The 25177-nt window shown below is 45.7% G+C and overlaps 2 protein-coding genes across 7 annotated transcripts in view; one reads left to right on the top strand and one right to left on the bottom strand.

The window, feature by feature from the left end:
• The window catches only part of B4GALT7 (beta-1,4-galactosyltransferase 7), a 28471-nt gene extending 21573 nt beyond the window's left edge, over nt 1-6898 (bottom strand). For 2 of the 3 annotated variants that reach the window (XR_015055108.1, XM_085869744.1), the window contains exons 1-3: nt 5743-6898; nt 4781-4945; nt 2837-3003 (exon numbers count right to left, since the gene is read on the bottom strand). Coding sequence is in view for 2 of the 3 variants with exons in the window: in XM_085869744.1 (XP_085725870.1) it covers nt 2837-3003; nt 4781-4945; nt 5743-5814 (404 nt within the window). In the remaining variant the exon portion in view is untranslated. The remainder of the gene's footprint in view (nt 1-2836; nt 3004-4780; nt 4946-5742) is intronic. The other variant, XM_085869743.1, reaches the window with a different exon arrangement.
• A 1618-nt stretch (nt 6899-8516) lies between these two features.
• The window catches only part of LOC147032287 (BCL2/adenovirus E1B 19 kDa protein-interacting protein 3-like), a 46014-nt gene continuing 29353 nt past the window's right edge, over nt 8517-25177 (top strand). The window contains exon 1 of one of the 4 annotated variants that reach the window (XM_085869747.1): nt 8517-8703. In XM_085869747.1, coding sequence (XP_085725873.1) covers nt 8670-8703 — 34 coding nt within the window. In that variant the 5' untranslated portion in view covers nt 8517-8669. Of the gene's footprint in view, nt 8704-24965; nt 25146-25177 lie in introns of those variants that run through there. The other 3 variants (XM_085869748.1, XM_085869746.1, XM_085869745.1) reach the window with 3 other exon arrangements.

The following is a 25177-nucleotide window of genomic DNA, read 5'->3' as shown; positions in this document are numbered from 1 at the left end:
CTGGAGGGACATGGTGTCTGATGGCCAGGTTGCTGAGGAACTCCAACGTGGACAGAACTCTCTCTACCAAGTTCCAAATTGCCTCTGAAAGCAATGTCAGCACAAGCACTCTTCGTCGAGAGCTTCATGAAATTGCTTTCCATGGCCAAGCAGCCACACACAAGCCTAAGATCACCATGTGCAATGCCAAGCGTCGGCTGGAGTGGTGTAAATCTCACCGCCATTGGACTCTGGAGCAGTGGAAACACGTTCTCTGGAGTGATGAATCACGCTTCACCATCTGGCAGTCTGACAGAGAAATCTGGGTTTGGTAGATGCCAGGAGAACGCTACCTGCCTAAATGCATAGTGCCAACTGTAAAATTTGGAGGAGGAGGAATAATGGTGTGGGGCTGTTTTTTCATGGTTCGGGTTAGGCCCCTTAATTCCCGTGAAATCTTAACGATTCAGCGTACAATGACATTCTAGATGATGCTCTGCCTACAACTTTGTGGAAAAAGTTTGAGGAAAGCCCTTTCCTGTTTCAGCATGACAATGCCCACCGTGCACAAAGCGAGGTCCATACAGAAATTGTTTGTCGAGATCGGTGTGGAAGAACTTGACTGGCCTGCACAGAGCCCTGACCTCAACCCCATCGAACACCTTTGGGATGAATTGGAATGCCAACTGCAAGCCAGACCTAATCACCCAACATCAGTGCCCGACCTCACTAATGCTCTTGTGGCTGAATGAAAGCAAATCCCCGCAGCAATGTTCCAACATCTCGTGAAAAGCCTTCCCAGAAGAGTGGAGGCTGTTATAGCAGCAAAGAGGGGTGGGGGGGGGGACCAACTCCTTATTGATACCCATTATTTTGGAATGAGATGATGGACGAGCAGGTGTCCACATTCTTTTGGCCACATAGTGTACCTTTACCGTCGATGGCAAGGATATTGTGATCTACATTGTCATCAGAAAATAACAATGACAAGTCCAATACATCTATGTCAACTAACAAGTCAGGTATGACACTTTGTGGCATTCTTTTCAAATCGGAGCACTTGACCATACGACGAGCCGTACCCAATCTCATGAAGAGTGTTCACGAGGAATTTGGACCGATACAGATGATGCACCTGCACTGCTAGACCAATCTGTAATGGTGCGATGACAGCCTGCGGTCTTACTGGTTGTACTATGGCTTGTCCAATACTGGCTATTTTGTGTTGCGTGCTTTTCAACACAAACAGATACTTAAACATGTTTCATCATATCTCTGGAAGGAAGCCTAGTGCTGAGTCGAGTTTAAGATCATCAGCTTTTGGGTAGTAATTAGTAACAGATAGTCCATTTGATTTGACATCGCTCCTGATCAGCCTTGCTGCCGTTTCAATTATGACTCTCTTTTGCGTTTCTTCATCACCTTCTTGTGCATCTGTGTAGTAAGGCCGAAGTATGTGTGATGTTTTCTCTTTAAATGTTACTATGTCGTTTAAGCCATCTCCCTCTGCGATATAGATGGAGTCCCCGTATTGTTCTTTTAGTTTCTTCTTTAGATAGTGATGGCCATAAGGAAACGAATCTTCACGATTCAAAATCTCCTTCATTTTGTCCTGAAGGTATGAAATCGTCAACTGTTCCTCATCATTCATATCTAGATATGCACACATCCTGAAGAATGTCTGCTCTTAATCAGCATCTTTAGGCCGTCCAGATTTTCGGCGTTTTGCATCCATCCCACCCCGAAAGTACAACAGTACATCATACCCATTGCGGAAATTGACACTGAATGTATGGTGGTATATGCAGTCAGCAGCATGAAGATCCCCACCATAGTACTCAATCTGCCCTTTCACAGTAAATGACCAATCATCATCACGACTTTCACAGCACTCCAGGATAGTCCTGGCAAAGGAGTCTGTCTTGACGTAGCTGTATCCCGAACCTCCAAGGGCAACCTGGCTCCCACAGAAAAGGTAATCAGACTTGCTGTTGAAAGGCCCAGTAGACAAACATGCCCTTCTTTTCAGTGAGAGTATGGAAGAACCACTTTTCTTCTGTTGATTCTCAATATCATGTTGATTTATGTGCCGTTTACGACAGTCCAAGTGTACTCTACAGCCAGCCGTCACAACAATGCTACCACCTCTCCTAACACTTGCTGCATCGATGCAATCAGCGCTCTTCTGACAAACTTTTACACCATCTCAATCTTCAACCCTTTCTTTGCAGATCTGACAACTTTCATGGGCTAAGCTTGAAGCACTCATGTTCCAAATCGGAAACAGAAATAAAAACATTCAATATTCAAGAAAATAAAACTGAAAGGAGGTCAAAATAAGTAGTGCTTAATAAAGTAAACAATGAAGCAAAAACCACTGTCCAATATCAAATTGTTTGGGATTGTTGGCTGCCATATTGGATTTATGGATTTGATGGACCAAGTGATAAATCTGTTGGAGCCAATGAATTACTTGACCCTTAAAACCAAAGGTTCGATACAACCAAAATACTCTTCTACACCTAATAAGGAAGTTACAGCCACCTTCTTGATTTTCAGGGTCAGCGGCAGTCATCTTGGAAGTGATCCAGTTTTAGCCAACTTCCGGTGTTCAGATTTTGGTAGACTTTTTTTTCTGTTGCTTAAAACACCCAGTAGGTAAGAAAAACACTGAAAACCTTTTGTTAGAATTTAATGAGGGTTCGGGTGTTATTTTTTTTCATAAATTGACTGACCTACAAAGAAAAGGCCTAATGTTGGAAAAAAATGATGTCCATATAGATCTCAAAATATGAACTTTAGATTCCAAAGAGCTGCAAAGGAAGGAAAAAGCAGAATAAAAGTATACTAAGACCACCTCAGCCCATCTGCTTGGTTCATGATGTAGATGTGGTGGCGGATACGTTGACGGGACAAAAATAGATGAAGATGGGGAAGGAATTGCAAAAGCTCATCAAAACGGTCACGAAATGGCACAATGACGGCCATCTTGTGTGGGCCCCATGACGGATCATCACCAGCAAGCTTTGATGAGCATAGAAGGTATGACGAAGACCCAAAGGAAGAGGTTGGAGAAAGCAGAAAAGAAAAAGCAATTTGCAAAATTGCAAGGTGTGGGGGATTATAGTTGTTTCATACACCTATGCAGAATTTTTTTTAATTTTTTTTTAAACCTTACATGTTACACGAGTTTACTAAGTCACATGAGGTAATGAAAAAAATGTCAAATCATTTATCATCACGAGCAAAAATTAAGGTTATTCATATACAGCAGTCAGCAACAGCAACGATATACAGTACACAGTAGTTGAGCAGGGGAAGAAACTTGGTATGTGTAGTCAGTCTCCCACATATATTCTTTCTGCTACTCAGTAATGGACGAATGCTCTGAACCTCCCCCCCCCCCCCTTTCCTCCAGCAAGAGGTCAAAGCCATCTCACTTCAAATTTCCTGAGTGTTATATACTGTTCAACCAGCACTGGCCATTCAGGGTCCTCTTCTCAACCAGCTAGCAGATTTCTGTAATGCTCGTAAACAAGGCATGGATGACATCCCATCTCCTGAATTAGCCCAAAAGGCTTGTGTCACTCTCAGAACAGTGTCCTTGGACCTATTATTTTCCTGGTTCACATCAATGATTTATCTTCTGTACAAAATGTTTTCAAAATGGATGATAGCATTTCATTCTTCTTGGACTATTGAATATTGATGCCGGGATATTTATGAATGCCCCCGAGTGCAATGATGCACATGGACAAGCCCTTTCAACGTCAATGGTGGTGCCATATTGTTACTTCCCATCTAAATGCGCCCCCCTGTGGACAAGGGGAAAAATTTTAGAAGATGAAATATTTTTTGACTTCCTGCTGTATTCTGTATAGTGGTATCAGTTACATCCATCCATTGGGATCACACTCTGTACAGAGCGTTGGTGCTGCCTTCGCAGTCTCCTTGGCGATTGGACACAAACCTGGATGGGTCACCACTCTGACACAGGATACCAGCATGCTGGCACTCATTTTGCCGACCTCAGAAGGATGACAGGCAGAGTCAACCCCACCTGGTATTAATTCAACAGTCAAGAGGGATTTAGAACTCAGAATCCTTGGATCCCAAGCCCACCACCCTAACCATTAAGCCAACACCAGGCATCACCACTTACATGTTTGTCATCAATAATTCATTAATAACTAGAAGGTCACTCGGAAGAGCGCATACCTCCACCACATAATAGCTAATCCACAGGAACATGTTGGGCCCAATACATTTTTGAAATATCGTGCTATATTTCGTTTTTGGCCCTATCTCTCAATGGTGAAGAATCACTTTAAGAATTAAATAATTCTCATTTCCAGATCCGCCTTCGGATCTTCACCAAAATCGAATCAATTCGTGGTCACACACCCAACCTGTCCACCAAGTTTCATCCGAATCTGTCCACAATTTTTAGAGATATCGTGCTGTATATTAGTTTAGCCCTATCTCTCAATGGTGAAGAATCAGTTTAAAAATTGTTGTAGTCGGATCTGGATCTGGATCTTCACCAAAATCTAATCAGTTCGTTCTTGTCACACACCCAACCTGTCCACCAAGTTTCATCCGGATCAGTCTACAACGTTTTGAGATATCCTGCACAGAAACAGACAGAGAGAGGTGAAAACATAACCTCCTTCACCTTCGGCGGCAGAGGTAAATCAATATTTACAATAATGTGGAACATATTAATTCACAAAGAGAAATACGACATCTGTAAATAATCATTGTTGCTTAATTTTTCAGCATCTACTCCATTCATTCTCACATCTTTGGTCTCCAGTTTTATTTGGTCGCTTCTGGTCCCCCAGCAGCCGGCATTGAGCCAGAGTCCCCCCAGCAGTGATGTGGTGAGACACAATAGGAGAAGCACAGCAGCAACGGAAGCAAGCCTCAGACGGCAACAAGGCCATGTCCGAGCAGTCATTCCCCACTGGGCAATCAGAGGGAAGAAAGAGAAGACAGTGGTTCAACTCAACTGAGCCAATAATGTAAGAGCATTCAGGTACAAGCCATTAAGTTCTTGCTGTGGGTTTCATCATTCCGCTATATTTTGTGACGCCGCTACACAGATACATAAACTTGACTTCGCAGGGTTATTAAAAGACATGGGATCGAGTGCATATCCTCCTATGAAGCCAATTAGTTGCTTCTTAAAAATGAAGGGAAAGAAAATATAAATCACAAAGTGAGCTGTTTTGATGGATGTTAAGCTGGTTCGATGGATCTAAAATGAGGTGTCCCGTCTGCTAGTATTAGCTTGTGGATGTCAAAGATCCTCGTGTCCTTAGCGAAGATTAGGAGAGTTATTGCCAGCACCGTTGTCAAATTACAATTCCTGTTCTAACTGTCTCGCCATCAGGTACTTGTCATGCGTGGTGAGTATGCCAAATACCCCCACAAGCATCAATATCCTCCTAATGGGGAATGGGGAGGGGAGAATCATATGAATGCAATCTAAAATATGACACCCGGTCCTATTGGCAATGTAATAGTGCAGAATGTTGGAAAATATTGGAGTGGATGTCAGCAGAGGTTCGTGTTTACGCTTCGATTCAAGCTCACACTTGGGTTAAAAACGTATGGAAAGATTTAAGATAAATGTACCCACACAAATACGTGACCACATCCAGGATCACATACAAGGAAATCCAGAAAACAATGCTATGGCTCATCCTCATCGTATGTATTGTTCAATAAAAGAGAGAGATTAAGATCAAGTCACTCTACCTTTGATATGTTGGTTTTACTCTCCAAACACCAGATGGTGGCCCTCAATATCAGACATGAGATCAGGGCCATCTTTCTATAATCTAGATTCTAGAGTCTAGACATATCTCGAGCTTTCGATACAGTCTGGCATCCCGCCTTGCTCTACAAACTCTCTGCTTTTATGACATCCAAGGCTTCCGCTCTTGGGTTACTGACTTCCTCTACTCTCGTAGCCGTGTGGCTCTCAACGGTATCCCATAATCTCCTCTCCAGGTCACAGCTTGAGTGCCCTAAAGAAGTGTTCTGGGCCTAGTCTTATTCCTGATCTTCATCAATGATCTGACTCTCTGGAAAATCCTCTTTATGTATTTGCTGATGACTCCACTCTCTGCCGTCTGCCGTGACATCTCTCAATCTTCAGACAGAAAGGCTGCAGCCTCTTCCCTCGCTTCAGACCTTGAAATAAATAAATCACAAATTGATCAAGCACTTGGAATATGTCTTTCAATTCTGACAAATCTCACACTCTCCCTTTCCAAAAGGACCGTTTGGCAAACCCTCAGCTCTACTTTCTTAACAATCCTTTCGAAGAAAAAAAAAAAGTCACTACCAGTCATGATCTTTCTTGGTCAAGCTGGCCTCCAACGCCAGCCGCCGACTGGGCATCCTCCGTTGAACAAAGTCCTCCCTTGGCACACCTGAACTCCGATCCACCAACAAGGTTTTCATCCGCAGCTTGATAGAATACTGTTCTCCGCTCACCCGTGCCTCACACCTTGCTCACATCGACGCCGTGGAAAACAAAGCCTTCAAGATCAAAAAAAAAACTACCACGATGAAGGCGAGTCACTTTGCCATCACAGATAGGTCGGTAGTTTCTCAGTCTTCTGCAGCCTCCTTTCTGGTCTTGCACCCTCTTCTCTTTACATTCATTGCCCACCCCTTCCCCCTCCCAGGTTGCTGCAGAGTGCACGTGGTCCACCATCAACACCCTTCTGGCAAAACTCCCAAAATCCAAAATCACTGCCTACCTCCACTCATGTGTTGCTCTTTTTTTGTTTTTCCCCCACCTGTGGAATCAACTTCCACATTCTGCTCAATCTCATTTTCCTTTCCAAGTCTTCAAGACAGCTAGCTGTTCATTCACCATCATCTCAGATCATCCCCCAATCCAAAAACATGACCTCCCCCCCCCCCCCGTTAACACCTTCACCTGCTCCCACCCCCCAAGACCACCTCCTTCCAAATTTCCAGTTTTTCCTTCCTGAGAGTTTGCTTCTGTATCATCTTATCCACCCCCTGCATATCCCCCTACCCCTCATCCCTCTTTTGTCTGTCCCCATCTATTCTCTCTCTCTCAGTCCTGCTGAACTCCTTCTCTTGTTCCTTTTATGCTGTTGCGGCCTGATCCGTTCTGTGTTCTCGCTCCTCCATGAGCCTCGACTCTGTGTACAAACAAAAACATCAAATCAACAAATAAAGATCATCACTCATTGGAACAGTCTTCCACAACGCGTAGTCGAGACCCCCAACAGTGAAGGCCTTTAACCAGTTTAGATCACCACCAGCAACCGCGTCCAGATCAGCGAGCACTACCTCGCCCACGTGCCCCATCAAGAGTATCAATTCCGTAACGAACGGAACAATCAACAGAAACCAACCATCCTGTACTTCCGTGTAAATACCTCCGAATCAACATTTGCCACAAACATGGACATTGCTCATCGTCGGCCATCCGGAGAGAATTTTTTAATGAGGGGGAGGTATCGAGAGGACGTGTCATTACCGAGACCGCGAGCTGATGCACCGTTTGGTCGCTTCACTTCATGCCTTGCCGCGCAAACTGAGGCCGCGAGCCGGGACTCGCGCCACGACTCGCGCTGGCCTCGCGCCACGACTCGCGCCTCGAAGGCCGGAAGTGCTCCAATCCCATAACCGCGCGACTAGGCCGCGAGCCGGGCCTCGCGCCTCGAAGGCCGGAAATGCTCCAATCCCATAACCGCGCGACTAGGCCGCGAGCCGGGCCTCGCGCCACGAAGGCCGGAAGTGCTCCAATCCCATAACCGCGCGACTAGGCCGCGAGCCGGTCCTCGCGTCTCGAAGGCCGGAAGTGCTCCAATCCCATAACCGCGCGACTAGGCCGCGAGCCGGGCCTCGCGTCTCGAAGGCCGGAAGTGCTCCAATCCCATAACGGCGCGACTAGGCCGCGAGCCGGGCCTCGCGCCACGAAGGCCGGAAATGCTCCAATCCCATAACCGCGCGACTAGGCCGCAGCGGACGATCGGCCCCTATAAATGTCAAAACAAGACTCTTATTAAAGCTAACTAACTAATACTAACTTAGTAAGTCCTTTCAACATTGCTGAATTGCTGAAACGATTGTTAAAATAAAAAAACTTACATTTTGCTCTATGTCAACAAGGCCAGGAGGCGACGTGTCGAATATGAATATGTATTTGTGTTTGTGTTTGTGTACGTATCATTTACATGTACAATGTACAAGTATATGCCGCGTGAAGGAATCGTCGATTTCATAATGAGTGGTGAAAAACCGTGCTGTTATTACTGTTGTGAAAAACCCCGTACGACTGTGTGTGATATTCTCTCACATTACCGGTAATTTAGATCAACCAATTACCGCAAACATCATTTTCATCGTTAAACATGATTTGTTTTGATTTTACTCCAAGCACTGTTTGAACTTTATATGGCTTGAGGAGGGCACACAAAGCGTACATTACGTGCTCGGACACAAAGGAGGAGTCATGAATATTAATTAGGTGCTTGACGTGATGCGCGATGACGTCATCTGGACTGAAATAAACAAACACGGACGGGTTGGGGTCATTCAGCCAGCCAGTCAGTCAGTCAGTCAGTCAGTCAGTCAGCCAGCCAGCCAGCCGGTCGGTGGGCTTGACGGCGAGGTCGTTTCATAGTTCGGATAACATGGCAGGTCTCGGACAAGATGAAGGTCTTAACGGTCGGCACTGTTAAACGTTTTCTTCTTCTCTTGCCATTGTGTTTTGATGATTTATTTATTTATTTATGTTGTTTCTCACATTACAGTTTGTGATGCATTGAACGCTCTGCCCCGTCATGTTTCCACGGTTTCCGTTCCCACCTGTTTTTCTCTCCAAACTGGCAAAACCCCCTGTGGAGGTTTATTTATGAAGCCTTAAGCAAGGGCTCGATCCCTCCCGATCCCTTTCTCACCAACCCCCTCCCCAACTTTCCCCCATTTCTCCCCTTCCTCCTCTAGTCCTCCGATTCTTCCTTATTCCCCCCCCTTCCTCCTCCCCCTCCCCCCCCGGGTTTGTGGCGTTGTTTGCGACATTAAACTGAAACTAAAGCCCACGAGCAAGTGGTCGTTGTTTATCCAACAGAGTGTAACATTATTCCGTTGTTTATCCAACCCGTTAAAGTAACAGAGTGAGTGCACTGTGGACGTCCTGACGTCTTGTTTCCGTTATTGCGAGCGATGCAACGCGCCGTTCCCCTGACAAAAAACAACAGTATATCACAAATCAGGTCAGGTCAGGTATGGGAGCATGTGCCAGAACAGCGCGTTGCTGCGTCCACTTTCCGCCGGTACTCCAGGGGCCTCCGTCTGGCCATCCCCCAGGCAGATGCCAGGCCCATCCCCATCTCCTTGAGATGATGGTCAACCTGTTGCAACCATGAGGCATGTGGTCGACCCACTGGCCTCCTCCACTCATGAGACTCCCTCGCTGAGAGAATCTGGTGAGCAGGATCAGCGTCAGGAAAACGAGCCACATGTCCATACAGCCGCAGCTGACGCTCACGGACTATGCAGGTAACAAATCTCATCCGAGTCTCTCTCAGCAACCGCTCGTTGGACACAAAATCCGACCAGCGATAGCCAAGGATTCTCCGAAGAGACCTGGTACCAAAGGAATTAAGTCTCCGTCTCAGATCCTTGGTCAAAGTCCAAGTCTCGCACCCATAGAGCAAGACTGGAAGTACCAAGGACCTGAAGACTCGGACTTTCGTCCTCCCGCACAGGTACCGGCAGCGCCACACCCCATGATCCAGTGAATCCATGACTCTCCAGGCCCGACCCAGACGTCTATTGACCTCCGGCTCACAACCTGCGGAGACATGAATATCACTGCCAAGGTAAGTGAATCTATCCACGACCTCAACATCCTCACCACAAACAGACACAGACAGGACAGCAGCATCCAAGATGTCACCGAAAGCCTGGATCTTTGTTTTGACCCAAGAAATCCGTAATCCCAACGGCTCCGACTCCTCATTCAGCACCTCGAGGGCCCCCAAGAGGATGTCTAAAGTCTCCGCAAAGATGACTGCATCATCTGCAAAATCAAGGTCCGAGATCTTGACATTGCCAAACGATGCACCGCAACTTGATCTCTCCGACATCCTCCCAAAAATCCAGTCCATACAAGTGCTGAAAAGTGTGGGGGCAAGTACACATCCCTGACGAACTCCAGTAACAACTGGAAATAAGTCAGAGGCGGTACCACCACACTTCACAGCACTCTCAGTACCAGAGTAGAGTTCAGACATCAGATCGATCAGTTTCGGTGGCACCCCGCGAAGACCAAGAATCCTCCAGAGGACATCCCGATTCACTGAATCGAACGCTTTACAGAGATCAACATAGGCTGCAAGCAGCCCCTGCCGAAACTCTCGTCTGCGTTCAATGAGGACACGAAGAGCAAGGATACGGTCAATCGTTGACCTCTTTGGTGTAAAGCCTGACTGCTCTGGACGCTGGTGCTCAAGCAGATGGTGGCGAACCCTATCAAGAATTATCCGAGCAAAGACCTTGCCCGGCACTGAGAGCAGCGTCACCCCTCGGTAGTTGTTGCAGTCTTGGCGATCACCCTTCCCTTTCCAGAGAGGGACAACAAGGCCCCTCTTCCAGTCAGTTGGGATGATGCCTGTGTTCCAGGCAGAGCACAAAACTGCATGCAACGACGCGAGTGCAGCATTTCCACCAGCCTTGAGAAGTTCAGCATGGATGCCACAGATCCCTGGAGCTTTGCCCCGTTTCAACTGGTTCACCGCAGCCCGTGTTTCCACAAGCGATGGTGGACCACAGTTGATTCGAGGGTCAGCAACAGGGATTGTAACACCCTTGACGTCCAACTCGACAGCTGGGGGATCAGCCTGGTACAACCGCTCAAAGTAACCGGCCCAGCGGGCCTTCACTTCAGACTCCTCTGTCAAGAGCCTACCACTCTCTGCTCGAACTGCAGTGCTCCGAGGGATGGGCTTGGATGAACGTAATGCGCGAATTCCCCTGTAAGCGGGACGAGAATCACCTGTCCACAGGTGATGCTCTACCCCTCACAGATTCCTCGCACATAGGCCTCCTTGTCCACCCTCAGTGCACGTACAGTTTTACGCCTCAGCTCCCTGAACAGCTCAGCTCTGCCATTCAGCCTGGCCCTGCGACTCTGGTCAATGGTATCCAGTGTCCCTTGAGAGACAAAATTCTTCTTTGCCCTGCGGTGAACTCCAAGGCATCCACCGGCAACATCAAGGACGGTGGTCTTGAAGGTGCTCCACAACTCTTCAGGACCCCCAAAGCACCCAGACCCCCAAGTGTCCACTCAGCCTGTTCGCAAACTCCTCAGCTACTCTCTCATCCCTGAGCTTGGCAACATCCAGCCTAGGCTGGGATGGTACCATTCTCCAGGATTTAAGGTGCAGCTTTAGAGTTGCTACAACAAGCCTGTGGTCAGTATTGAGGAACTGAGCACTCCGGTAGACCCTGCAGTTCTGGATCATCCTCCAACGACCGTCAATGAGGACATGGTCAATCTCCTTTGCCACACCGCCAGCGTTGGAATACCAAGTCCAGCGATGAGCTTGCGGGCGCTGAAACCATGAACCAGCCACCCTAAGTCCATGACTTCTTGCAAAGTCAAGGAACTTAGTGCTATTCTGGTTCATAGTTCCTGACCCATGGGGACCAACACACACCTCATAACCATCCCTATCAGTTCCAGTCGATGCATTGAAATCCCCCAAGACTAGAAGTGTATCTCGTCTGGGGCACTGATCAACCACAGACTCGAGTGTGGCGTAGAATGCATCCTTCACGGTAAGATCACTCGCCTCAGTCGGAGCATAAATAGAGACCAGGGAAATGACACCCAAGGAGTGACGAATCCTTAATCTCATAATACGCTCGTTGACCGGTGTTACCTCAATTATCATTGGGGTCAGCTTATTGGACACAGCTACAGCAACTCCTTGGGTATGGTAACCATCAGAGCGACCAGACCAATAGTAGGTGTAACCACCCACCATTATCTCGCCGCAATCCGGTCTCCGAACCTCAGAGAGAGCTGCAATCCCGATGTCCAAACGCTTGAGCTCAGATGATAACAGAGACAGGTGATCATCCTCTCTTAGGGATAGGACATTCCAGGCACCCACCCGAAGGGACCGCCTCAGGTTAACCCAAGGAGACCGCCGTCTGGTGGACGACACCTCAGCACCACTCCGACACACTCTCCCGCAATCTGACCCAGGGATGTTACCCCGTGGTTTCCCTCCTATCAAAGATTGGGGGTCCCGAAGGCTTTGCCCCAATCCCATCATCCGGTGAGCTGCCCTGCGAAGGGAAGCTGCACAGGAGGTACTCCCACGGAGTGGGTTTTCAGATTTTTTTGCGTTTTTGCGTTTTGCGGAATGAAGCGTTTTACGGTGGCTGGAGTGCAAATCCTGCCACCAACCTCCTAATAAGAAGTAACCCAACTGCAGGAGGACGTCCGCAGACACAGTTGGGCACTATCACAAATACTTATCACAAATAAGATATCACAAATACTATCAGATTACGTCCTCCATTTGCATTTAAATTCGAAACAATCGGGCTACTATGGTGTGATCACACTTTCAGAGGTTTGTTGTCTTTATAAATCGAACTAAATGTGATCTTGGTGAAACTAAACCTTCCTCGGTGATGTTAAACCTTCCTCGGTGAGGTTAAACCTTCCTCGGTGAGGTTAAACCTTCCTCGGTGAGGTTAAACCTTCCTCGGTGAGGTTAAACCTTCCTCGGTGAGGTTAAACCTTCCTCGGTGATGTTAAACCTTCCTCGGTGATGTTAAACCTTCCTCGGTGAGGTTAAACCTTCCTCGGTGGTGTTAAACCTTCCTCGGTGGTGTTAAACCTTCCTCGGTGATGTTAAACCTTCCTCGGTGATGTTAAACCTTCCTCGGTGATGTTAAACCTTCCTCGGTGATGTTAAACCTTCCTCGGTGATGTTAAACCTTCCTCGGTGATGTTAAACCTTCCTCGGTGATGTTAAACCTTCCTCGGTGATGTTAAACCTTCGCTGGTGAGGTTAAACCTTCCTCTGTGAGCTTAAACCTTCCTCGGTGATGTTAAACGTTCCTCGGTGATGTTAAACGTTCCTCGGTGATGTTAAACCTTCGCTGGTGAGGTTAAACCTTCCTCGGTGATGTTAAACCTTCCCCGGTGAGGTTAAACCTGCCTCGGTGAACTTAAACCTTCCTCTGTGAGCTTAAACCTTCTTCGGTGATGTTAAACCTTCCTCAGTGATGTTAAACCTTCTTCGGTGATGTTAAACCTTCCTCGGTGATGTTAAACCTTCCTCCGTGCGATTAAACCTTCCTTCCTTCCTTTGTGAGATTCAACTGGGTTTGAGAAATGAATGCTTGCCTTTTGTAAATTATTGGCTGAGCCTTGTGAAACCTTCATGTGATGACCAATCCGGTGCCAGGGTCGTTTATAAACAATGATTAATGAAAGACCTGCAGTTGTCAATGTGGACTCTGGTCTCCAAATAATATTATGGTTTTGGAAAGACCCCAGGGCATTTCACTCGACACATAAGGATCCCTAGTTTAGATATTTCAGTAGTGATTCCATTTAGTTAGATTACCTTTCATCTCGCATCAGGGACAGGGATATGCGGTGATTGTTCGAACCTTCCCCATTGTTCTCATTCTCGAACTCCACATTCAAACCACATTCTCAAAACATCTCACTTCAACAGTGCTTTGACCAATAATGGCCAGTCCAGAGCTGCAGTCGGTGCCATCACAGAGTCCCAGTCATCATCATATTAGAAAGGCAAGCGCCCTGCCCCTGCGCTCCGGGAACGAGTCTGAGCGAGCACGCCACAGCGAGTCTGTGTGGCTGGATGCCAAGTTTGTGTGGCGCAGAGTTCCAGAGCTCTAAAAGCAAGACAGTTCGGGAGTTTGTGCAGTACGGTGCAGAGTTTCGGAGCTCTTAAAGTAGAGGGGAGTTCGACACTTTGTGCAGGAAAGAAAGAGATTTATCCAGGAACCCTGAGGATTGCCAAGCGAGCGCTGAGCGCCAACCGGGAGTTGAGAGCGTCGAGCGAATGCTGAGGAATGCTGGGGTCGACACTATACCCAATACCCCACCAACTTCTCTTCCTGTCTGTCTATCGCCCTTCCTCTTCTAACTTCCTGGAATGAATGTGATTGGGGCTTGTGTGATTATGGGTAGAGTTATTTCCTTTTGTAAGTTGCATTGCTGTATATACGTGCCTTTTTGTTAATACAAGATTTATTATTTCCAACCTGCCTGCGTGTCTCTTTCCTCCATTGGTTAGACATAGTATGTAATTATAAGATGGGAGGTTGTACCTACCCCCACTGGTTTGTTATACTAGATGAGCCGACATCCCATAATTCTGCTCAGTCGTACATAATTAATACGTAAGGGTGGGGTGTCAAAAACACTGTTCCCCATCTGGGATACCTAAATCGCCGGGAAGGCAACGTGAGATTTGGGCGTGGGGACCCTATCAGTTTTAGTCACCTCGGATGCCATCCGTAATTGCTTAGCAACCCATCATGCCACTGAGTTATCTGCAGCTCATGGGTATCAGGGTGAAAGGGCAGAAAGCAGGTCAAAGTAACCCCTCGTGATCCCCATGACCCCCCCCCCCCATTCGGATCCCTGACAATGTATTTTGTTGATCATTTTCTAATTACCTTCACCGAAGGAGAGGGTATTGCATTTGGGTCTGTTTGGTTGTTTGTTTGTTTGTTTGTCCACACAGAACTTTCGTGTTTTTCTCTGCATCCGTTTGTCGGATTGAGACAAAAAATTTTTTACCATTGGTGTGACTACTCATGTAGAATGTTTCAATGATGGGTATGACATCATAGGTTATGTGGTGTGGCAGCCATATTGGAAAAATGAAAAAACTTTGGAGCTCTGTATCTCTGAAACCACATCATATCAAGGAAAAAATTGAAATTTGGCACAAAGCAGGTACTTACTCCTCATGGGGAATGAATGTGATTTTTTTTTTTTCATGACGTCATAATTGCATATGTAGAACGCCACATCCGATCAGAATGAAAAATTTTGAGGGTCATCTAGGGATAAAATAGTGCACAATATATATATATATATATATATATATATATATATATATATATATATATATATATATATATATATATATATATATATATATATATATATATATATATATATATGACGTCATCGGTCACGTGATTCGACAGCCATATTGTTTTTCAAAAAAAAAAACCTTTAAAAACCCTCTTCTCTGAAAAGATCAAGGTGAAACTTTACACATATGACCACCTATCCATGAGAAACAAAATTCACACATATGATGTCATAGGTCACATGGTTTGGCAGCCATATTGGATTTACCTGAAAACCTATAAAAATGCACCACTCAAAAGAAGTCCTGGTGAGGGTTTGCAATTTCTGATTGCTCTTTTTCTTATTTGTCTTTGTTACTTGCAAAATCAAAGATTTTATAAGTACTAGTGCATGCCCGTACGTGCGTGGCCATATGTGCAAAAAAAAACAAAAAAACTTTCAAACAAACACACAGGCCTTTCCTTCGGTCTCGTAAACGACGATTGGATTGGGGCATTGTGTTTATCTATAAATGTGCATAAGAAATCGAGAAATTATTAGAATACAGTGTCATCACTATCCGGAAGTGGTGCGTGCCCGTATGGAATGTTCACATCATTCCAGGAATTACCGCTTGCATTGAAGTAACAACTGCTGTGATACTTACACACAGAGTTAATTAAAATCAAGTTTACCTCCCTGTCTTTGCTTGCCATGACATTCGCTGCCATTGACCATTGCCACTCCTACGCCACGGTAACTAAGGCCCATCGTATTCCCATCTAACTAACTCACCGATCCCCATCGTAACTGGCATGGCATGTGACGTCATCGTCAGCCGGCCGCGCACCGGCCTACGCAGCAACGTGTCCTTTCATTGGTTGGTAAATAAATGGCCATAACTTGGGAAGCACTTGTCCGATTAATATCAAACCTTGAAAAGGCACATCCACAGGGCCCCAGCAATATACCTGGTAAGTTTCAATTAGATCGGAGCAGTGGTTGTCGAGAAACAGCAGTCAGTCACACACACACACACACACACACACACACACACACACACACACACACACACACACACACACACACACACACACACACACACACACACACACACACACACACACACACACACACACACACACACACACACACACACACACACACACACACACACACACACACACACACACACACACAGTGGGAAATATATATATATATATATATATATATATATATATATATATATATATATATATATATATATATATATGTATGTTCGTCGATTTTGTTCTGTCTGTCTGTTTGCATGTTTGTCACTATAGGTCGTAATTTCAAACCGATCTTCACGAAACTTCACCACATGCTAGAGTTTGTCATAAGCAAGAAGCTTATTGTTTTTGAGGTCAAAAGGTCAACATAGGCCAAAGGTCAACAACTTGGGTAAGATTTCTAAAATCCTCAATTTTCATCCGATTGACTTGAAATTTGAAGAGGATTTATATTTCAGGTGACTGAATTCAACTAGCCAAGTATTTTATTAGGTCAATATGGACCAAAAGGTCAACTTTGGCCAAAGGGCAACAACTTAGGTGAGATTTCTAAAATCCTCAATTTTCATCCGATTGACTTGAAATTTGAAGAGGATTTTCATATCATGTCACTGAATTCAACCACCAAATATTTTTTGAGGTCCACTTAGGCCAAAAGGTCAACATGGGTCGGATTTCTAAAATTGTCAATTTTCATCCAATTGACTTAATTTGAAGAGGACTTATATTTCATGTCACTGAATTCAACCACCAATTATTTTTGAGGTCAACATAAACCAAAAGGTTCGGATCGGCCAAAGGTCAACAACTTGTAAACATGGAATATCTGAAATCCTCAATTTTCATCTGATTGGCTTGAAATTTGAAGAGCATTTATATTTCAGGTCAACGAATTCAACCAGCCAATTATTTTTTTCATCAACATAGAACAAAAGGTCAACATAGGCCCAAGGTCAACAACTAAGGAGGTATTTCTAAAATCCTCAATTTTCGTCTCATTGACTTGAAATTTCAACAGGATTTTCAGATCAGGTCACTGAATTCAACCACCAATTATTTTCAAGATTAACATAGGCCACAAGAACAACAGAGGCTGAATTTTTTAAATTGTCAATTTTCATCCGATTGACTTGAAATTTGAAGAGGAGTTGCATATTTGGTCATTGAATGCAACAACCAATTATTTTGGAGGTCAAATTTGTTTTATGGATTTTGCAAGTATCATGCTCTGCCCGACGTCTTCTTCTTGTTTGTCTTTGTTTGTTTGTCTGCACAGAACTTTCGTGTTTTTCTCCGCAACCACTTGGCGGATTGAGATGAAATTTTCACTCTTGGTGTGACTTCTCATGTGGAATGTTTTAATGATAATTATGATGTCATAGGTCACGTGGTGTGGCAGCCATATTGGAAAAATGGAAACTTTGGACTTCTGTATCTCTGAAACCACACCAAGGAAAAAATTGAAACTTGGCATATAGCAAGTTCTCCTAATGGGGAATGAGTGTGAATTTTTATGATGTCATTGGTGCCTTTGTTTTGACGTCAGAATCGCATGTATAAAACACTACATCCAATCAGTATGAGAATTTTTGAGGGTCATCTCGGGATAAAATGGTCCACAGAAAATTTTTTTTTTGCTGATTTGGCAGCCATATTGGCAGCAGCGTGATTTGGTCACGTGATTTGGCAGCCATATTGCTAAAAAAAAAACTTCAAAAAGCTTCTCTGAAGTAGCTGAACAGATTGAGGTGAAACTTTACACATATAATGGTCTGTCCATGAGGAACAAAAGGTTCACACATATGATGTCATATTATTACGAATGTGGAAGCCATGAGCACTCAACATACAGGTCCTATAGCTCAGTTATTTCGATAAGTAAATGTGGATAGATAGCTCCCCATCCCTTGCTTAATGGGTAATTGAATGTACATGCGCTGCAAAGTTATTTTGATAGTCAGGGTTTTCTTTTATTTTTACACCAGCATCACCCTCACCTTCACCTCGCTCTGACCGAGGCCATTGCCTACGTGTGTGTCGGCACGTACGTGGGCGGAGCCCACACAGGATAATGTTCCACTGCCTGTTTGGTGGGCGGAGCCCACACAAGATAATGTTCCTCTGCCTGTTTGGTGGGCAGTCCGCAGCGACGGCCATCATGCCCCACCCCCCCCCCCCCCGGGTCCAATCAACGGCCTTGGCGCCCGTTATGGCCAATGACAGGGCAACAAGCGCACTTTGCATGCCAAAACCGTCCAGTGAGGGAAAGCGCGGAGGGAGGAGGCGTCTCCCCCCCCCCCTCCTGAGAAGGGTGAATAAGGTTGCGGCACGATCAGACCGGGAGGAGAGTTTTTGAGATAGTTGATGACCATTGAGCAGGCAAGGTTGTGGTCAATCTGATGGGCAAGTTGAACAAGTGTGGAGTTATCAGCCCTCGCTTTGACGTTCAACTCAAAGACTTGGAGAAGTGGCAGAGAAATCTCCTGCCTTCTCAACAGTTTGGGATACAGAGAGAGGTTTGGTTGTCAGGACGAGCGCTGAGCGGAGCTCTGGGGGCTGATTGTGGCTCGCTGGTGCCTGGGTCTATCATCACATCTCGACGCTGGCCTGGTTCGCCCATGTCAGCCGAACTGCACAAGGTGGACAGGTCCATGTCCTTCTGGGTATCGGTGTGTGTGTGTGTGTGTGTGTGTGTGTGTGTGTGTGTGTGTGTGTGTGTGTGTGTGTGTGTGTGTGTGTGTGTGTGTGTGTGTGTGTGTGTGTGTTTGTGTCTGCCGGTGGGCCCGTCTTTAAGTAGTAAATTGTTAAGTGCTTTCGCTGTACAATATTTGCCTTGCATCTCTTATTAGTCGTGATAACTCTGCCCTTACGTGCTTCCCCCTTCCCCACCTTTTGCAAATAAATACCCTATTTGTTAAATGTATCAGCTCGTTTTTGTGTTTCTTTTATTGGTTTAACACGGTGCGTGTTGGGGAATTAGAAAGGCCGTTGTGGCCGTAGATGTACGTTCGGACCGACGGATCTCGGTGACCATCCACTTGGGTCACGCACGGGTCGAGCGCGCATACAACTCGTCCCGTACGAGTGCCGTCGAGGGTGTGAATACTCAGTAGCTCGCCACGTCGGTCTAGGTATTTTGAAGTTTGACAAATAACCCTGTACCACATGGTGAAATTATTGACGATTCACGGTCCGGTAAGGGACCCATCCCCTCGGAGTTTTCCGAAAGGTACGATCTAAATTCCGGGTGTTCGGCAGAGTCGACCTGACTGCTCCACCTAGCAGTCGTGCTCGCAGCCGATCCCCGGCCCGCAACAATATGTCACATGGTTTGGCAGTTATATTGGACTTGCCCAGAGACCTACAAAAATGCATCACTCAAAAGAAGTCCTGGTGAGGATCTGCAGTCTGATTGCTCTTTTTCTTGTTTGATGCTTGTGATGTTTTCAGCCAATATTCGCTAACTGTGATCCACCTCGGTGCACTAGCTATAATTCTTTTTGTGTCCTATGAAATGTGAAGTGCCCAGAGTCAAATTCTGTATACCCCCCCCCCCCCCAAATGCATCTTGTGCCTAGTTTATTGTTTTATGGGTACTTTGCTCGATTCAGCTGTTTTCGATGTTTTTGGAGATTTGGTGTTTATATGATGCAAGGAATCCTGTTTTACATTCCACTATTAAATACACCCTCTCCCTGCAGGAGTGACAGGAAGGGTCATGTTATCATCTGTTGGGTACTGCATTTAGATTACAGTAGATCTAGGCTTGGATCTGTTGGTCTGTGGCAGAGCTGATAAGCCTATAATGCCTCAAGAAGATCGGGTTTCCTCCCTTTCAGTTTTGTGTTAAACAGAAGTAGTGACTATTTAAAATTGTAATCATACATGTTTGTTTATAAATTTTTTTTTTTTTTAATCTTCAGGTTGGGGTGCCCCACAAAATGCCATGATAAGCTATTTATACACATTAAGATGGCATTAGTATTAATATTGTTTTGCAATAACATTATTATGCTAAAATTATCATTAGTGGTGTTATTGTTGCGGGGCCGGGACGTCGGCCGCGGGCACGACCGCTGGATGAAGCCGCAAGTCTGCTCGACTGATCGCCCTTTAAATCAGGTCGTTGCCCCGGATAAGTCTGGAATCGATGTGTTCTCTATCGGACCAAAATTCGCCAATGGATAGACCACGTGGGGTAGGGTCGATTGCCAATTTCAATTTACCTAAATACCCACGTCGTCCAACGACCGGGGAATTTCACCCTCGACGGAACTCTTACAAAAAAGAGCCGCTTAGCGTGCTCGTTCCATGTGTGATTCCGAGCGGTTTAATCGCCAAGAACCGTCGGTCCAGATTTCCCCTTACGGTGGCACAACGGCCTTGCTAATTTTCCCCCACACACGACACGCTCAGTCGATGCAAGAATGGACACGAACGAGCTGAAAACATTGAACAAATGAGGGGTTTATTTATACAACAATAATGGGGGGAATTGGGGAAGCACATAAGAATTAAACCGAATAAAGCAAGGCAATGATATACAGCGAGAAAGCACTTAAACAATTCACTACTTAGGACTGGCGCCACAAACACACATACGGATACACCCAAAAATGGTCGGACCAGGTGGTCTTTATTGACCTATCTTGGACCTGCCCGCCTCATGCGGTCTTCATGGACCAGGTCGTCGTGGCCGAACTGGACCCCCAGCACGATCCAGGCGAGCGAAGGCTGGCAGGAGAAGACCCTCCGTGCGCAGACACTTTCGAGAACCAGCGGAGAACGACAGGAGAACAACGCGCATACTGCGCCAGACACAGAACCAACTCGCACGAATGCGCAGACCACGCCTATAATTATACCCCCCCCCTTCAGAAGTGGGGGGGTGCCTCCTTGCGACCCTCCCTCTCTCACTGGCTGGTTTTGGCGCGCAAAGTCGCTCTTCGTCTCTCTCACTGGCAAAAACGGACGGCAAGCTCCTTGATTGGCCTGGGGGGTGGTGACGTCACACGGAGCCCTTTCCTCCTGTCACGGGCATGGATTGGCTGAGTGGCGGTCACCCCACGCGCTGCACGCCGATTGGTCGAGGGCCGCTTCGCGGCTCCTCCCCGAACTCCGCCTTCTTCCAAAGAACCGCCCCTCACACAGTCAGGGAAGTCTGAGCAACATGTTTCTGCAGGGGCTCCGCCCACCCCTGACGTTGGCCAGAGTGAGGTGAAGGTGAGGGTGATGTGGTGTCGTCGGCGTTGATGTCGGTGGTGTAAAAATAAACAAAAAGAAAACCTGACTATTAAAATAACTCCACAGCGCAGGAACATTTAATTACCCATTAAATTTGGGTCAGGACCCTAACTGGCAACGTACTTACCAATATAACTGATCTAAAGGACCTGTATGTTGTGTTCTCATGGCTTCCAGATTTGCAACATTATTAACCTCACCAGAGGAGAGCGTATGGCATTCGGGTCCATTTGTTACTTGCAAAAATCGAAGATTTTTCCAAGTATTTTAGTTGGTTGCAGGTATTGTTCTGTTTGTCTGTCTGTTTCCTTGTTTGTTTATCACCTACATGTCACAATTTTTATCCGATATTCACAAAACTTCACCATTTGGTAGAGTTCATCATCAGACAAAACCTATTGTTTTTAAGGTCAACAAATTTGTCAAATTTCTAAAATCCTCAATTTTCATCTTATTCACTAGAAATTGAACAGGATTTGCATATCAGGTCAGTGAATTCAACCACCAATTATTTTTGAGGTCAACATGTACCAAAAGGTCAACATCGGCCAAAGGTCAACTTTGGTGAGATTTCTAAAATCCTCAGTTTTCATCTGATTGACTTGAAATTTGAGGAGTATTTATATTTCAGGTGAATGAATTAAACCAGCCAATTATTTTTAAGGTCAACATAAGCCAAAGGTCAACAACCAAGATGGAATGTCTAAAATCCTCAATTTTTATCCCATTGACTTGAAATTTGAAGAGTATTTGCATATTAGGTCTCTGAATTTAACCACCAAATATTTTTGAGGTCGTCTTAGGCCAAAAGGTCACCACCAACTGAATAATTTTGTTTGAATGTTTGTGAGATATTTGTGTGTATGTTGCCATTTTTCTCAGAGATGACTAAACGGATTTTCGTCAAACTGTCATTATTTACTTTTGATGATGTGTATACTGTATATGCATCATGAAGAGGATTGTTGGTTTCAGGTCTCAGTCACTTGACAGTTGCAATTCCATAGGGTTTCCGCATATCTCATAGGATTGCGAGTTAGACGGGCAACCATGATGGGCCATGACTGTTTCAGTCGCAGTTTGTAGGAGTTGTTTCTGTGAAGTCAATGATGGTATGATAGGGGAGGGAAAAACATTAAATAGTCTGTTGTTTTCTTCTGGGAATGCCCATTTGCTTCTATGGGTGTGGGGGGGGGGGAGATGATGAGGAGGTGAGGACGGAGTTTGGGTTGGAAGTGGGGTGGGGGGGGACCTTTTTGATGGGAGAGAGTTAGAGGGCAAAGATGGGACAGAGTTGTGAGGGGAGGTTGATGCTTTGGAGGGGATGGAGGTTGAGGTGTTGTGGCAGGTAGAGGGTTTGAAGGCTTTGAGTGGGGAGGGGATTGCTGCTTTAGGGTTGGGAGAGGGAGGGTGAGTACTTCAGATTGGGGTGGGGTGGGTGTGGGGAGAACAAATGGGGGACAACAGAGTTGGGAGGGGGAGGTGAGGCTGTCGGAAGGGGGTGGGGGAGGATTTTGAGGAGTTGGGGTGGGGGAGGGGTTTGATGAGTTGGGGTAGGGAGGGGTTTGAATGCTTGGAATGTGGAGGGGATTGATGCCTTGGGGTTGGGAGGCTGAGGTTGAGGAGTTGGTGTTTGGAAGTTGGGGAGGGGGGGGGAGGTTGATGACTTGAGGCTTGTAAGGGGAGGGGGAGAGTTGGGGAGTTGAAGTCACATTTTACATTGCACGGGATGTTCCTTAATTTGGGTGTAATTGCTTTTCAGTTATGTTCGCCCTCATTTAAAAGTTGTTGATGGTTTTTTTGAACCTGGGCAATGCCGGATATCCCAGTTAGTATTTTATGAAGAAACAAAAATGGATTGTATTTTATAATATCAATGAATGAAGTTTCAAAGTTTGGTGAGACCACCTTTTTCATTCAAAACAGCAGATATCCGTTCTGGAATGCTTTTCTGCAATTTCTGGAGAAATTCCAACAGGAGGTTGTTCCATGCATTTTGCAATATTACTCATAAAGTAATCTTTTGATTTTGTTTGTTTTTCATTTTTCTTCCTGTCAAAATAATCTGAGACAGCTCTATGATGTACAGGTCAGGAAGTTGAGGGGCCCATTCTAATATGTGTAAAGTTCCTGAATCTGCTTTGTTTTGTAAATACGTTTTCACGACATTTAAAGTGTGGTTGGGGTCGTTGTTGTGCTGCAAAACAAAGTTGTTACGAATCAACCTTCTTCCTGACAGGGTACCGTGGTGGATTAGGATCTGCTTGTACTTGTCAGCATTCATTGTTCCTTCAATTCTCACCGAATCACCAATCCCAGCAGCAGAAATACATCCCCAAACCTGAACAGAGCCTCCACTGTGCTTCACAGTAGGCTTTAGATACATGTCCTTATACTTATCACCAACCCTCATGTGACACACTGCCTTCTCTTTGTTCCAGAAATTTAATATTTTGGCTCATCACTCCAAAGTACCTTTTCCCCATTGATTCGCATCCCAACTTGTGTTCTTGGGCATATTTCAGTGTCTTGGCTTTTTGACAGCAACTCGCAAATGGAGACCACTTTTGATGAGGCACATTGAGATTGGGGGTGTTGTCCTCAACCCCCCCCCCCAACCCACTATAATCTTTGAAGATAAATCCACTTGAACCCCTGATGTCTGCTCCAGTTCTTGGCAAGTTCAGCACTTGATTTCTATTTTTATTTTCTATTTCTTAAGGAACTTGTATTTAAGTTTTGCTGAGTTTCTTTGACCTTCCAAACTGTTTTCTATATTTAACTTCTCTGGTTTCATTATGCTTCTGTATTGTTAATTGGTTGATACATCTGGAAATATGGGAATTGCCTTATTGGAGTGGGTACGAATTCCCCGTGTTTCGTTTTGGAGACCTGCCAAACTGTATTCTTCATGCCCTTGCTTGGTTTCTCCCTTTTGTTGTGTGTCAGTGGATGAGTGCATGTGGTGCCATGACTTATTTATTGCATTAAGTGGATTTTGGTTTATTGAGTGTGTATTTATTCATTTATTTATCTGTATTCATTGTTTCAGTCTGCCATTTTCATCTCAGGATTCTCCATTTTCGTGGCCCTGTCTCTTTTCAAAAAACTGTTATTCCTTAAGTACACTCGTCATATGATACCTGATATTATCTCGTGCGTGAAAATTATTTTGGCCCGGTTTAGTAAATCCCTACTCGGGTAGATAACATTTGGTAAATCTTCATTTTTATGAGACCAGTGGGATTTGGATTCTGACCCGGGGTGGGGAGAGGGGGTGGAGTCATTCTATGTTCTACCCTTTGGAAACTGTCTGGGTAGGCCATCACCCTGTAGTTTATGCGGGAAAGCTGCGTTCCAGCAGGCCCAGGGAACGGGGAGGCTGCCCCAGGGTGACAAGTATGAGGGGGGCAGTCTTCCACCCATCAAACAGACCTTTGGGCCAATGGTGAACAAGAGAGGGGGTGCAGTATGTCATGGTGTGAGGTGGGGGCCAGAGTCTATAAAAGCGCATGCAGTGGGGAGGGTCAGCTCGTGCCTGGGACCGACCTGTGGAGAGGTTGCATAAATTGTGCTCAAGCTGCCGCGTGATGCCATGCCCCCACCCAGCAAGCCATGCCCCTCTCCTCCCTCACTGCTGTGTACGAAGTTGGCTGTTCTGCTGCAAAGACCTGACTGGCTTATTTGACCACCTGCATCTGTTCCTGCTGTATCCTGCTGGACATTCGGTACCCCAATCAGTGCGGTATCATGACGGTTG

The sequence above is a fragment of the Eptatretus burgeri genome, chromosome 2 (assembly GCF_056783735.1).
Source record: "Eptatretus burgeri isolate ZD-2024b chromosome 2, Ebu_testis_v1, whole genome shotgun sequence".
NCBI lineage: Eukaryota > Metazoa > Chordata > Myxini > Myxiniformes > Myxinidae > Eptatretus > Eptatretus burgeri.
This window is presented reverse-complemented; position numbering and strand designations above follow the sequence as displayed.